This window comes from Bos taurus, chromosome 2 (genome assembly GCF_002263795.3).
Source record: "Bos taurus isolate L1 Dominette 01449 registration number 42190680 breed Hereford chromosome 2, ARS-UCD2.0, whole genome shotgun sequence".
Lineage (NCBI taxonomy): Eukaryota > Metazoa > Chordata > Mammalia > Artiodactyla > Bovidae > Bos > Bos taurus.
In genome coordinates this window covers 27,188,300-27,203,207 of record NC_037329.1, presented here as the reverse complement: position 1 = coordinate 27,203,207, position 14,908 = coordinate 27,188,300, and the positions used below count along the sequence as shown (strand labels likewise).

The 14,908-nt window shown below is 40.8% G+C and overlaps 1 protein-coding gene across 2 annotated transcripts in view; it reads right to left on the bottom strand.

Moving 5' to 3' along the window:
• ABCB11 (ATP binding cassette subfamily B member 11) overlaps positions 1–14,908 on the bottom strand; it is a 100,292-nt gene that overhangs the window by 9,515 nt on the left and 75,869 nt on the right. For both annotated transcript variants that reach the window (XM_005202338.5, NM_001192703.3), the window contains 5 exons: positions 10,513–10,617; positions 10,264–10,425; positions 6,877–7,080; positions 4,920–5,161; positions 1,080–1,236 (listed from right to left, as the gene is read on the bottom strand). In XM_005202338.5, the coding sequence (XP_005202395.1) occupies positions 1,080–1,236; positions 4,920–5,161; positions 6,877–7,080; positions 10,264–10,425; positions 10,513–10,617 (870 nt within the window). The remainder of the gene's footprint in view (positions 1–1,079; positions 1,237–4,919; positions 5,162–6,876; positions 7,081–10,263; positions 10,426–10,512; positions 10,618–14,908) is intronic.

Sequence of the window (14,908 nt, the reverse complement as noted above, 5' to 3'; positions counted from 1 at the left end):
TATTCTCCTACTAGAATCTAGACTGTTGAGAATGCACCTGAGTTTTAAATCCTTGCTTAAGATACCTTCAACACCAAGCTGCCAAAATGTAAAGTATAAAGACAGCAACTTAATGAAACAGCATTCTATTCCCTATTTTAACAGATGTAGAATAAACGGAGGGTGGGGCATTGAGTTTAAAGATATTTGATTCCTGTTATAACCTAAGGGGACTTCTTTTCAGTCATTCTGCATGGAAGAGAAGAGATGATTATATCACAGAAGCCAGTAACTATGCAAACTCCTACAGTTCTGTTCCCCCAAAGATTTAAAATAATAACTTTACACTTGAAATGACCTCCACAGAAAGTTACTTGAACCCTGAATTGCAAAGGTGAAAACCTTCAGTTGTACTATCTGACATGTGAACTCTAGAAATGGATAGACATTTAATAAACCACACAGAGACTTGCCTTTTACTGAGCTGGAGGAGAAATGGGGCGTTTGACCAATTTTAAGATTTCTGACTTTAGTTAACTTTACTGGAGTTTAGGTTGTTTTGCTCTCTTGAACATACTGGGATATTAAAAATCAAGCAAGGAAGATTTAAAAAGACACCTGTAGGGACTATCAATTAGAAAAAGTGATGTTTCATTGAGATCAAATTGATTTTCTGAGAGTCCACATGAAGGCATGTGGAACTAAGGCAAACATGAAATAAGTCAGTATTACTGGACAGGAGAAACTGGTTTTTCTACATTCCATAGCAGAACATCAGTAAAATCACGGTGATTGAGCAAGTCTCAAAGACTTATAGCTTCATTCATTCTGGAACTAAGTGTGTTTTATAGTAACTGTGTATTATAAAACAAGTATTCACTGAATAGAATTGCCTTATTCAAATGCCAGCTTCATGAATAATTTTAATGCTAATGTACATCATTCTTTTACATTGATAAATCTACTATCTGCTCATTCTGAGTGCACATGAATGCACCCATATACTGCAGAATTTCAAAACTAAGTGGTCTTAAATAACCAGCCCCAATGGCTGTCCAGCAGACACACCCTGCACTCCTTACCCCACCTCCAGTACTTACCCATCTTTCACCTGCACTGCTGTACACATTGATTGCGGGTCGTCGGTCCAGCAGTTGGAAAAAGCGTGCAGCTGAGATTATAGCTTTGGCATAACTTGGTGTGTAAGAGGAGGCTCTCCCAAGAGCTGTTGCACTTAGTACAACTGAAGATATCACCCTGCAATCAGACAGACACCCAGCTAAAAAGGGGGCAGTGTGGTTGGTGTGGTGGCCTAAGAGGCCAGAGTTTGGGGGGTCTAGCCTTGGCAATGGCACCCCACTCCAGTACTCTTGCCTGGAAAATCCCATGGACGGAGGGCCTGGTGGGCTGTAGTCCATGGGGTTGCTAAGAGTCGGACAGGACTGAGCGACTTCACTTTCACTTTTCACTTTCATGCATTGGTAAAGGAAATGGCAACCCACTCCAGTGTTCTTGCCTGGAGAATCCCAGGGACAGGGGAGCCTCGTGGGCTCCCGTCTATGGGGTCGCACAGAGTCAGACATGACTGAAGCGACTTAGCAGCAGCAGCCTCAGCCTTGGAAAGGACAGAACAGCCTTGAACAGGTCTCTTTAGACTTATCTGGGAATGGGAAAATGGGGAGATGAATGGTGTTTAAGTTGTGTTCTAACAAGAAAGCATGAGGGGAGGATTGCACAAGGGGCTTCAAATCTCCAAACCCAGCTTCAAGTAGAGCAGCCTTTAAAAAAAAAGTTGTTTGAGAAAAAGACTTCTTGGGGGAAAAAAGAGAGTAGTTGAAAGATCACCAGATTGCCTTGGACTTTTTTATTGGGGGTGGTGAAAAAGTTCATTGGAACATTTTCAAAGTTGTTATGGAAAAACCCAAATGAACCTTTTGGTCAATCCAATCCAATGTTAACATTCTATGAATCTATACATCAGTGTGTGAAAGACAATGATTGGTGATATAAGCATCAATTCTGTACCAAGCAGGCATGTAACTCATGCTTCAGAGAAGCATGAGAAAGACGTGATTGCCTGAATCCTTCTACTCATCCCAGCTTATGCACATTGCGTGTGCTTGTGCTCAGTTGCTTAGTCGCTCAGTTGCGTCCGACTCTTTGTATGTTTTACTGCTCAGTTTATAAGCAGAAACAGTTTTAGGGCAGACCTGCAAACCCAAACATCTCCAGGATCCCAGTCCAAAGCTTAAAGCAATGACAAGCACCTGGAATAAAACAGGAAGTGATAGGAGGTCATCTTTCAGTTTTTAAAGAGAAGCCAGAAATTGGGAGTTTTTTATAGTCTCTGATTTTTACATGTTGGCAAATAATTCTTCAAAAATCTTATCTAAACTAAATAAGTCAACAGTTTGTGGTTTCCAATTTGGGGTTAGTAGCTCTAAATGTTGGAAAAGGCAATGGCACCCCACTCCAGTACTCGTGCCTGGAAAATCTCAAGAACGGAGGAGCCTGGAAGGCTGCAGTCTATGGGGTCGCTGAGGGTTGGACACGACTGAGTGACTTCACTTTCACTTTTCACTTTCATGCATTGGAGACGGAAATGGCAACCCACTCCAGTGTTCTTGCCTGGAGAATCCCAGCGATGGGGGAGCCTGGTGGACTGCTGTCTATGGGGTCGCACAGAGTTGGACACGACTGAAGCGACTTAGCAGCAGCAGCTCTAAATATGCAAAAATTTAGAAAAGAGAACTTTCTGGTGGGTGGAGGGTGTAGTGGAGCAGGAGAAAATTTTTCTTTTATTTCTAGGAGAAGATAGAAGGCAGGAAGACAGAACTGGTTCATGACTTGAGAACAGACTTTTACTAGGGCTGATTTTCCTAATGTCCTCCAGGGTTTTCTCAGACCATCTCCCCCCTCATCCTTCCAAGGTCCCCCACCCCATCACACCACACTCATATACATGTACACCCAGTTCCTTGGTACCCTGACACCCTCAGGCTCTGGAAATGTGAGAAACTGGACTCAAAGCTAATCTTAGAAGAGTAGACTCCAGCTATAAGAAAGGAACATGATTCCCCTGACTGGGTCTTTGCTATCTCCACCTAGGAAGAGTCAGCTGGAGACTTGCCTTCTTAGCGAGAAGTAGAGTTCAAATAAAGTAGATCTATGAACCATCTTATTTTAGGCTTCTAGGTTTTCTCAGCATTAACCAGTATGGTAGACTGTGAAAATGCTTAATTAATCTTATTACTCTATACACATCCCTTTGCAATATGACTTTTTACTCCTCTGATATTGGGACTTCTAGTAAGAAATATATATTTGGTCTTCTGTCAGTTTCTGGCTTGGAGCTCCTAAACCTGTGGAATTTCCCAAATTTTGAGGGATCAGTGTGTCTTTTGTTATGTTAAGGAACTGTCTTTTCTAAAAACTCTGGATAACCTAAGGATGAGCTTCCCAGGTGGCACAGGGGAAAAGAATCCACCTGCCAATGCAGGAGATGCAAAAGACATGAGCAAGAGATTTAGGTTCGATCTCTGGGTTGGGAAAATCCCCTGGAGTAGGAAATGGCAATACATTCCAGTATTCTTTCCAGGAAAATTCCATGGACAGAGGCATGTGACAGGATACAGCCCACAGTGTCCCAAAGAGTCAGACACGACTGAGCGACTCAGCACATACACACAACCTAAGGATGGGGCCTGGTTGCCAGGAGAGTCAACCATGTGATTAGAGAGATGGAACTTCAGTCCCTTCTCAGACCTCAGGGAAGGGAAGAGGCTGGATATTGACTTTGATTGATGGTCAACGATTTAATTAATCAGTTCTAACAAGATGGAGCCTCCATAAAAAACCCCAAAGACAGAGTTCATAGAGCCTCTGGTTTGGAGAAGATGTGGAGGTTTGGGGAGAGTGGCATTCCTGGAGAGAGTATGAAAGCTCCAAGCCCTTCCCACACAGCACACCTGCTGGGTCTCTTCCAGCTGGCTGTTTCTGAGCTCTACTGTGTGTGCTCAGTCATGTAGGACTCTTTGTGGCCCTGTGAACTGCAGCCTGCCAGGCTCCTCTGTCCATGGAGTTTTCCAGGCAAAAGTACTGGAGTTGCGGCCATTTCCTACTCCAGGGGATCTTCCCACCTGGGTATTGAACCCACATCTCTTGCATCTTCCTGCATCGGCAGGCAGATTCTTTATAACTACGCCGCCTGGGAAGCCCAGTGAACTGGTAATCTGGAAGTAAAATGTTCCTCTGAGTTCTATGAAACACTCTAGCATATAAATCAAAGCTGAAGAGGATGTCATGGGAACCTTGGGTCTCTAGCTGGTTGGTGAGAAGCACAGGGGATGACCTAGACTTGCCTTGGTAGGGAGGATTGAGGGAGAGGCGATCCTATAGGACCGAGTCCTTAACCTGTGAGAGGATCCAGTGCTCCCTCCAGGTAAACAGTGTCAGTATGAACTGAACTGTGGGACATTCACCCAGTGTCAGCGCTGTGTGACAGCAGTGTGGGCAGGAAGGAGAAACATTTATCAGACCCTCTCATCAAAAGATGGGTTACATTCCTCTTTCCTTTGAATCTGGGCTTTGTCATATAGAACTTTCTTTGGCTAAAGAGATATTATAAAATGTGATGCACGCAAAGACGTGGCAAGCACGTGCATATTGGGGCTGGCAATCCTTTGCCTTCCAAGAGCACAAAGCGAAGAACACAGGCTGCTAACAGCCCACATGGAGACAAGGCCACTCAGAAGCCTAACTGAATCAGTCCAGAACTATCTACCACCCTGAAAACCCACAGAATCTTTAAGAAATAATAAATCTCAGCTGTTTAAGACACCGAGTTTGGGATGGTTTAAATGGCAGCCACTAACAAATCGGACCAGACTATTCCTCCCTCGAATGTTGATCTTTTATGATTTTAGCCAGACATTCCTCACCTGAACACATAGCTGAAATGGAGCCCTTCATTGGGAATTAAGTAACCTCCATATCTGTAGGAAGCAGAATTAGCAACAAACACGATGCACTGGGAAAAACCAAAGCAGAGTCCATAAATATTCGCTTTTCGGAGGGCTGTCTTGTACGGCTTCTCCAGTTCTGCCTCAAATGCTTCTATAAACTGCCTCTCCTTTCCAATCCCAGCCACAGTACGGATATTACTGAGGGCTTCATTTGTAATCTGAAGAAGGAAAAAGAGCTTTAGAAATAAAAGAGCAGAGGTAACTACTTTCACGACATCTTCAGTGGTTACATGGATTAGATCCAGTGCAAATGGCAGAAGGCGATACACATCACATCTTCTGGGAACAAAAAGAAGTTGCTGGAAATCAACTTGACTAGTCCCTGAGACATCCTATCAGTTCAAGTTCTACTCACTATTAACAAGGGTCTGTCTAGTTAAGGCTATGGCTTTTCCAGTAGTCATGTATGAATGTGAGAGTTGGACTATAAAGAAAGCTGAGCATCGAAGAATTGATGCTTTTGAACTGTGGTGTTGGAGAAGACTCTTGAGAGTCCCTTGGACTGCAAAGAGATCCAACCAGTCCATCCTAAAGCAGATCAGTCTTGGGTGTTCATTGGAAGGACTGATGTTGAAGCTGAAACTCCAATACTTTGGCCACCTGATGCGAAGTGCTGACTCATCTGAAAAGACCCTGACGCTGGGAAAGATTGAGGGCAGGAGGAGAAGGGGACAACAGACGATGAGATAGTTGGATGGCATCACCGACTCAATGGACATGGGTTTGGGTGGACTCCGAGAATTGGTGATGGACAGGGAGGCCCGGCGTCCTGTGGTTCATGGGGTCGCAAAGAGTCAGACATGACTGAGTGACTGAACTGAACTGAACTGAACATGGCTTCATTGCCTCTAATTGTTGAGGAAGAGAGGAGAGGGAGAAAAATGGTACAGAAGGCTCTCTTTATGAATTCATTTGAAATGTCCAAAATGGTTTCTTTAGGTGTGTCTGAAACAGAAGATTGTTTCCATAATATAAATTTAAAATATTAGATTCTATTTCTTAAAAATTATTCTGACAACATATTACATAAGAAAAATTAAGTATAAAGCTTAGTTTTTAGTCTATACTATGAATTTGTATTTGTTTCAATCCCTACTCTAGGGTAAATAATTACTATTTCTGAATTAGGGTCCTATCCTAAAAAAGGTAGAAAAGTGGGCTATTTTCTACCATTGGCATACAAAATTCTTCTGGCTTCTGCCTACTTGGGCTATGTTAACTTTTCCTCTTCAAAGAGACAAACCTTAGTTGATAGTAAATTTATTAAAAGGGGAGGGTGTATATATGTGTGTGTGGATGATTTCTTGTCCCTGATAAATGTCTATGCCATCATCTCTTCACTTATCTCTGATAACCAGATTTAATTAGTACAGTCTTAAAAGTGCATAGCTGCAGCCTAAGTGTATTCAGGATCTAAGCTGTATGTATCTCATGGTTCTCTTTGGGAAAGATACTTGCCACAAGTCTAGCAGACACTGAAGTGTGAAAGTTAAAAGTGTGTGCCAAAAAGATGGTAATTCCTTTCTATGTTGGTAGTATGACCTGGAGAAACCATTAAGCTAAAAGAAAAAGAAGAACAGACAATAAAGGTAACTATCCACTCCTGCAAAGGAGGATGCCAAATTGGGATGTGGGAAAAGATAACTGTCTGGGAGTAAACTGAACATGTAACCTCTGTGTTTGCCCCACTATTTCTCCACATCTGCTCAATCTCATAGCATCAGAGGCATATATGGAAAAGGCTAATGGGAAGTTTCTAACCATGAGTGATTGCAGGCTAACAGCTTCCTTAGGCCTATTTGCACTACTCCTTCTTAGCAGTTTGACAGCCACTCAGCCATAAGCAGCTTGAACAGTGAATGTGGGAGATTACCTGTCCCGCTACTTCCAGAGACTCCTTGTCATGAGTGGCAAATCCCATCAACATTCTGGTCTGTATGGCTCCCGATAAAGCCAAGAAAGGGAAGAAGCACACTATAACCAGGCTTAGCTTCCAGCTAAACAAGAAGGCAATGATCATAGCCACAGCAATGTTAGTGAAGGCATTGACCATCATCCCGATCTGAGAGCCAGTAGCCTGCAAACCAAAAGCAATCAAACAATCTCAGATATGCAGTGTCTGACTAAATATTATGAGAAGGTTGTTTTCTAACAAAAAGATAGATTGTTTAAATTATTATGATAAAATTGTAATATATAATATATATAAAACATAATGTTTATCATTTTAGCCATTCCTAAAAGTATAAACCAGTGGTATTAAATACCTTCACAATGTCATGTAACCATCACCATATCTATTCCCAAAGTTTTTTCATCATCCCTAACAAAAACTCAATACCCAATCAATATTAACACCCCTTCCTCCCTCTCTCCAGCTCCTGTTAACCTCTATTCTATTTTCTGTCTCTGTGACTTTGTCAGTTCTAGGCACCACATACAAGTGAAACCATACAACATTTATCCCTCTATGCCTAGCTGATTTTACTAAGCGTAATATTTTCAAGGTTCATCCATGTTAGAGCAGGTATCAGAATTTTATTTATTTTAAAGCTGAACAATATTCCTTAGTGAGTATATACCATATTTTGTTTATTCATTGCTGTTGATAAACACTTGAGTAGCTTTCAGCTTTTGACCATAATGAATAATGGTGACATAAACATGGGTGCACAAGGATTTGTTTGTGTCCCTGCTTTCAATTCTTTCGGGTATATATACTTAGGAACGAAATCACTGATCATAGAGTAGTAGTTCTATGTTTAAAAAAGGGAGAATCTTCTACATAATGAGACCCCCGTAGAGCATTTGAACGCTGGATTAATAAAAGTATTACCTCTTATTCACAGCTTCTTGGGAGCTCATCTATTGACTAATCTCATTTCATGGGTATCAGAGCTAGAGCAGTCAGTGAGAGATTAATTCTAGTGATAATGAATAACCTATAAAACTCCTTGAAGATGGAAGGTTGTAAAAATAGTAGAAATGAGCTTATGGCTTATTTATTTAGTCTAAGGTCAAGAATAAGGTGAACTAGATACCAGAAAAGTCAGATGATAAGAGTAAAATTGGTATAAACTCTTTAAGCAGCAAGATAATGCATATTAAAACCTTTCAAAATGATGATACATTTTGATCCAATGATTATATTTTAAGAACTAAAAAAATAATCAAGAATATGCCAAGCCTGATGTAAAATGATATACATTACTTACAAGGAGGAGACCTAAATGGGAAATTCTTTAAGAAATTGTGATATATAAAAATAATGAATTATGTAGTTATTAAAAATTTATCATAGAAGAATATATAAGGGCAAAAATATGCTCACATCAGGTTGCTTGACAGAAAAAAAGAAAGATTACAAAATAATATGCAGAGTGTAACCCAAAGACTGTGAGAAACACATTTCCACAGAAAAAACCTATGTAAACACGTGTTAGTCACTCAGTCATGTCCAACTGTTTGCAATCCCATGGCCTGTAGCCTGTCAGTCTCCTCTGTCCGTGGAATTTTCCAAGCAAGGATACTGCAGTGGGTAGCCATTCCCTTCTCCAGGGAATCTTTCTGACCCAGGAACCAAACCTGGGTCTCCTGCATTCCAGGCAGATTCTTTATCGTCTGAGCCACTAGGGAAGCCCCAGAGAAAAAGCCTAGAATGATCAACATGAAAAAATTTACAGGGACTTTCCTCTCAGTAAAAGGATTCTATGCTCCTTTGAAAATCTCCATGTCATTGTCCATATTGTTGGTTGAACTGGTAGGAGTTGAGATATACATATAGTAAGGCATCGGCAATCCAGCAAGTTTTTTCTTCCAGGAAGAGCCTCACAGACAAACCATGACTTTTTCCCTCTTTGCCTTTTTATAATGGAAAGCGAGTAGAGGTGTTGGGAGGCAAGCTCTCATCACTTTAATCCAAATGCTTGATTTTATAAAGGTATAGACTCACCTTTACATGTGGGTAAGTCTCCTGAACAAGGCAACAAGAAACCACAGCTTAGTCTCCATTATTCAGATACACAGGCTTTGGAATGTGTCAAGATTATAGACAGCGATCATTTCCATCTTTCCCTTGATTTCCTGGGCTGCTCAGAACAACTTTTCTTTTCCTAAAACTAATTTATAACCCCGAGTACGTGTGGAAGAGGCTTTTATCCATACGCCCTCTTGGGGGCGCTATTAAGTCCCATGGAATCGGAGCCTCTGGGCCTAAAAATAATCTGAGAAAGGAGACCTGGAAAAGTTCTCAATTACTAAACTTGCAGGAAATCCGAAACCCTGACAGATTTTGATTCATGCTGTAACACTGATTCTCGGCACTGCTGAGGAGATGGTTTGTTCTCACTGCTGTTTGTCAGCTTTGGAAACGAGAGAAAATGTGGCTCTGGGGTACCCTAGTCCCACGAGTTCCCATTTCATAGGAAATACCTACGTAATTCTAAAAGAACCTCTTGATGAAAGTGAAAGAGGAGGGGAAAAGCTGGCTTAAAACTCAACATTCAAAAAACTAAAATCATGGCATCCAGTCCCATCATTTCTTGGCAAATAGATAGGGAAATGTTGGAAACAGTGACAGACTTTATTTTCTTGGGCTCCAAAATCACTGTAGATGGTGACTACAGCCATGAAATTAAAAGATGCTTGCTCCTTGGAAGAAAAGCTATGACAAATCTTGACAGTGTATTAAAAAAACAGAGACATTACTTTGCCAGCAAAGGTTCATATAGTCAGAGCTATGGTTTTTCCAGTAGTCATATATGGATGTGAGAGTTGGACCATATAGAAGGCTGAGCACTGAAGAATTGATGCTTTTGAGCTGTGGTGTTGGAGAAGACTCTTCAGAGTCCCTTGGACTGCAAGGAGATCAAACCAGTCAATCCTAAGGGGAATCAGTCCTGAATATTCACTGGAAGGACTGATGCTGAAGCTGAAACTCCAGTGCTTCGGCCATCTGATGCAAACAGCTGACTCATTAGAAAAGACCCTGATGCTGGGAAAGATTGAAGGTGGGAGGAGAAGGGGACCACAGAGGACGAGTTGGTTGAATGGCATTACCAACTCAATAGACATGAGTTTGAGCAAGCTCTGGGAGATGATGAAGGAAAGGGAAGCCTGGTGTGCTGATGTCCATGGGGTCGCAGAGTTCAGACATGACTGAGTGACTGAACAGCAACAACAACGTATGTAATTATCAGAATACGCAAAGGAAAGAAAGTCTACTCCAGTTGCTACATCCCTGGTCTCCCCCATGGCTTACCCCTTGAACTTGGGAAGCATCTGTAGCAAGCCTTGTTGTCAGGGCTCCGGGGCTATTTCTGAGGTCATCGAACCAGCCGATGTCTTGCCCTAACATTGCTCTGAAACCCAATTTACGTAGCCTTTTTGTCAGAAGTTCCCCGGATTTGGCAAAAGCGTATCCCTAAAACATAAAGGAATCTTTAGTGATATTTTAACTTGAAATGGCAGAAAATAGCTAAATTGCTTACTGAAAAACAAAATTCCTTACCTGCAAAAACTGAGTGCAAAGAGAGAGACAGCCTATTGCTACAAAGAGCAGGCACACACCATGGATCTGTGATCTTTGTTCTTCTTTATCAGGAATCGAAAAAGTCTTTGCAAGACAGTAAGCAAGGAGGTCACTTTATTATTACAAACAACAGCAAAAGAAATAAATTCAAATATGTTTAAAAGAAATTTCTCTTAGGCATTGGGTTAAAAACAACTTCACTATAAACATACTAGTATTAAACCAAAGTTAACTATGAATATGTGTACTTTATCTGTGGAGAAGGAAGGCTGGTGAATGGAAACCAATAGTTGTGATTTGAAGAATTTTTACCTTGCTTCTTTGCCTGCTGTAGGCAATTTTATTGACTTTTCTTTGATACAGATGAAAAATATGATGAATGCTTCAAATTCTTTACATAATAAGGTAAGGGAAAAAGAAAAGAAGAAAGGAAAGAAGTGGGGAAGTTATTTGAGAATCTAAGAATATTATTCTCACCTAGTATTAGTTTTATAGTATTTATATATGTACAAATAATGGCATCATTAAAAAAGCAATTGGCATACACCACACCAAAGCAACTAGCTATCAAGGCATTGACTGGGATTGGCCTAGGACAGAAAAGCTTTCATACATCAGAGGCTGAAATTGCTGCCTCTAAATCATCCGAAGTTGAAAACATCCCCCTCAAAAAAAACTATGGAAATTATGAGTGGGTTTTTTCCAGTCTATAATAAGTGGCAAACTATATTCATAAGTATATTCTGAACTTAGAGGCACATGTTCAAGTAACTGACAACAGCCCAAGCTGTTGCAATAAGAAAATGTGAAGAACAGCTGCATACTCTTAATAACATCGCCTTACAGTAGGTTTTAGGTACAACAAAACCTTCCTAATTCAGACTATGTGAGGGAGCTGTGAGAGTTCAGAAAGACTATTCATTAGAGAACTGCACAATAAATCTTTATTGATTGCTCTGCATTAATTTGAATAACTAGAACAATGCCAGCAAGCAGTTGCTCAAAGGAAACCATTTATTCAATAAATATTGGAGTGACTGCTGTATGCCAAATAAATCTCCTGAAAGCAATGTTTACTTCTCCATTAACAAGCCCTTTTTTGTAAAGCAGAAGTAACCCATTGAAATCATCACAAATTTCAATTTGGGAGGAGGTGTTCTAAATTAATGAGATGTATTGTTTCCAGGACAGAGTTTCTGGGGCCTTTATAGCTCTTAGTAATAAAAGATACATTTATTCTTAATGAATGAAGTGGGTTCAGAAGATGCCACAGTCATTCATCCCAGCATGGAATAACTCTTGTAAGTTTATTTTACAGTTTATAAATAAAAGAACTTATATTTCAGTTTGGTTTTAGAAAACACTATACAAATCCCCCCAAACCCCAAACTGTGATGCCATAATTCTCATTCCTCCCTATGGTTCTCTATTATAATCATGGACTATAGCACTACAGATTAACCAGTTTAACTTTTATTTTACAGATGGGAAACTAAAGCCCACAAGCTCAAGTCCTCTGTCCAGGTTTGTTTAGCTGATGGTTATTGCTCTGTTCTGTTCTGTTCTGTTGCTCAGTCGTGTTTGACTCTTTGCAACCGCATGGACTGCAGCATGCCAGGCTTCCCTGTACATCACCAACTCCCGGAGCTCGTTCAAACTCATGTCAATTGAGTTGGTGATGCCATCCAACCATCTCATCCTCTGTCGTCCCCTTCTCCTCCCACCTTCAATCTTTCCCAGCATCAGGGAATTTTCAAATGAGTCAGCTGTTTGCATCAGGTGGCCAAAGTATTGGAATTTTAGCTTCGGCATCAGTCCTTCCAATGAATATTTAGGACTGATCTCCTTTAGGATGGACTGGCTGGATCTCCTTGCAGTCCAAGAGACACTCAAGAGTCTTCTCCAGCATCATAGTTCAAAAGCATCAATTCTTCAGTGCTCAGGCTTCTTTATAGTCCAACTCTCACATCCATACATAACCACTGGAAAAACCATAGCTTTGACTAGATGAACCTTTGTTGGCAAAGTAATGTCTCTGCTTTTTAATATGCTATCTAGGTTGGTCATAACTTTACTTCCAAGGAACAAGTGTTTTTTAATTTCATGGCTGCAGTCACCATCTGCAGTGATTTTGGAGCCTCCAAAAATAGTTTCTCACTGTTTCCATTGTTTCCCCATCTGTTTGCCATGAAGTGATGGGACCGGATGCCATGCTTTTAGATTTTTGAATGTTGAGTTTTAAGCCAGCTTTTCACTCTCCTCTTTCACTTTCATCAAGAGGCTCTTTAGTTCTTCTTCGCTTTTGCCATAAGGGTGGTGTCATCTGCATATCCGAGGTTATTGATACTTCTTGCAATCTTGATTCCAGCTTGTGCTTCTTCCAGTCCAGCATTTCACATGATGTACTCTGCACGTTAAGTTAAGTAAGCAGGGTGACAACACACAGCCTTGACGTACTCCTTTCCCAATTTGGAACCAGTCCGTTGTTCCATATCTGGTTCTAACTGTTGCTTCTTGACCTGCATACAGATTTCTCAGGAGGCAGGTCAGGTGGTCTGGTATTCCCATTTCTTGAAGAATTTCCCACAATTTGTTGTGATCCACACAGTCAAAGGCTTTGGCATAGTCAACAAAGCAGAAATAGATGTTTTTCTGGAACTCTCTTGCTTTTCCAATGATCCAACAGATGTTGGCAATTTGATGTCTGGTTTCTCTACCTTTTCTAAATCCAGCTTGACCATCTGGAAGTTCACGGTCCACATACTGTTGTAGCCTGGCTTGGAGAATTTTGAGCATTACTTTGCTAGCGTGTGAGATGAGTGCCATTATGTGATAGTTTGAACATTCTTTGGCATTGCCTTTCTTTGGTATTGCAATGAAAACTGACCTTTTCCAGTCCAGTTGCCACTGAGTTTTCCAAATTTGCTGGCATATTGAGCACAGCACTTTCACAGCATCATCTTTTATGATTTGAAATAGCTCAACTAGAATTTCATCACCTCCACTAGCTTTGTTCGTAGTGATGATTCCTAAGACCCACTTGACTTCGCATTCTAGTATGTCTGACTCTTGGTGAGTAATCACACCATCGTGGTTATCTTGGTCATGAAGCTCTTTTTTGTATAGCTCTTCTGTGTATTCTTGCCATCTCTACTTAATCTCTTCTGCTTCTGTTAGGTCCATACCATTTCTGTCCTTTATTTTGCCCATCTTTACATGAAATAGTCCCTTGGTATCTCTAATTTTCTTGAAGAGATCTCTAGTCTTTCCCAAACTATTGTTTTCCTCTATTTCTTTGCATTGATCACTGAGGAAGACTTTCTTATCTCTCCTTACTATTCTTTGGAACTCTGCATTCAGATGGGTATATCTTTCTTTTTCTCCTTTGCTTTTCACTTCTCTTCTTTTCTCAGCTATTTGTAAGGTCTCCTCAGATAACCATTTTGTCTTTTTGCATTTCCTTATCTTGGGGATAGTCTTGATCACCACCTCCTATACAATGTTACGAACGTCCATCCATAATTCTTCAAGGCACTCTGAAGGAAATGCCTGTTTTCCAGATTCCAGTGCAATGGTTTTTTTTTTTTTTTTTCTGGGCACAACTCTGTTGGTTCTGGGTAATATCCATCTTCTCAGTATTAAAAAAAAAAAAAAAAGAATATTTGGCTAACACTAAATTCAAGATTGGGCATCATCTATCTGTAATATTTACCCCTAAACTCTACTGCATGAGTCCTTTGTACATTCTTACTGAAATGCACCCCAAAGGGCTGCCCATCCATAGGTTTCTCTGTTCTTAGACCAGCTATAGTTTGCGCACACATCTATACCATCTTGTAAAGGTGAGTTTAGGGAGAAAATGAAATTTCATTAGATTCTTGCTATTTACTAGATACAGATGTATTACTTAATCTACTTTAATTTAAATGAGGATTTCCTTAAAATTGGGATTCTTAAAACAACCCAGTAAGGTAGATTTTCTTGTCCCATATTACAGATAAAGAAACTAAGACTCATCAAGAAGAAGCCACTTGCCTAAACACACACAAACAGTGCAGAGCAGAGAAGGCAGCAAATCCAAGGCTGGCTGATTCCAACATTCATGCTTTTCCTCAGCATGGGTGTGTGCTGCGTGCTAAGTCGCTTCAGTTGTGTCTGACCCTTTGTGACCCTATGGAGCCTGCCAGGCTCCTCTGTCCATAGGATTCTCTTGGCAAGAATACTGGAGTGGGTTGCCATGCCCTCCTCCAGGGGTTCTTCCCAACCCAGGGATCAAACCCACATCTCTTACATCTCCTACATTGGCAGGGAGATTCTTTACCATTAGTGCCATCTGGGAATCCCTTGCATGCTACATCCAAGCTACTGTTCCAAG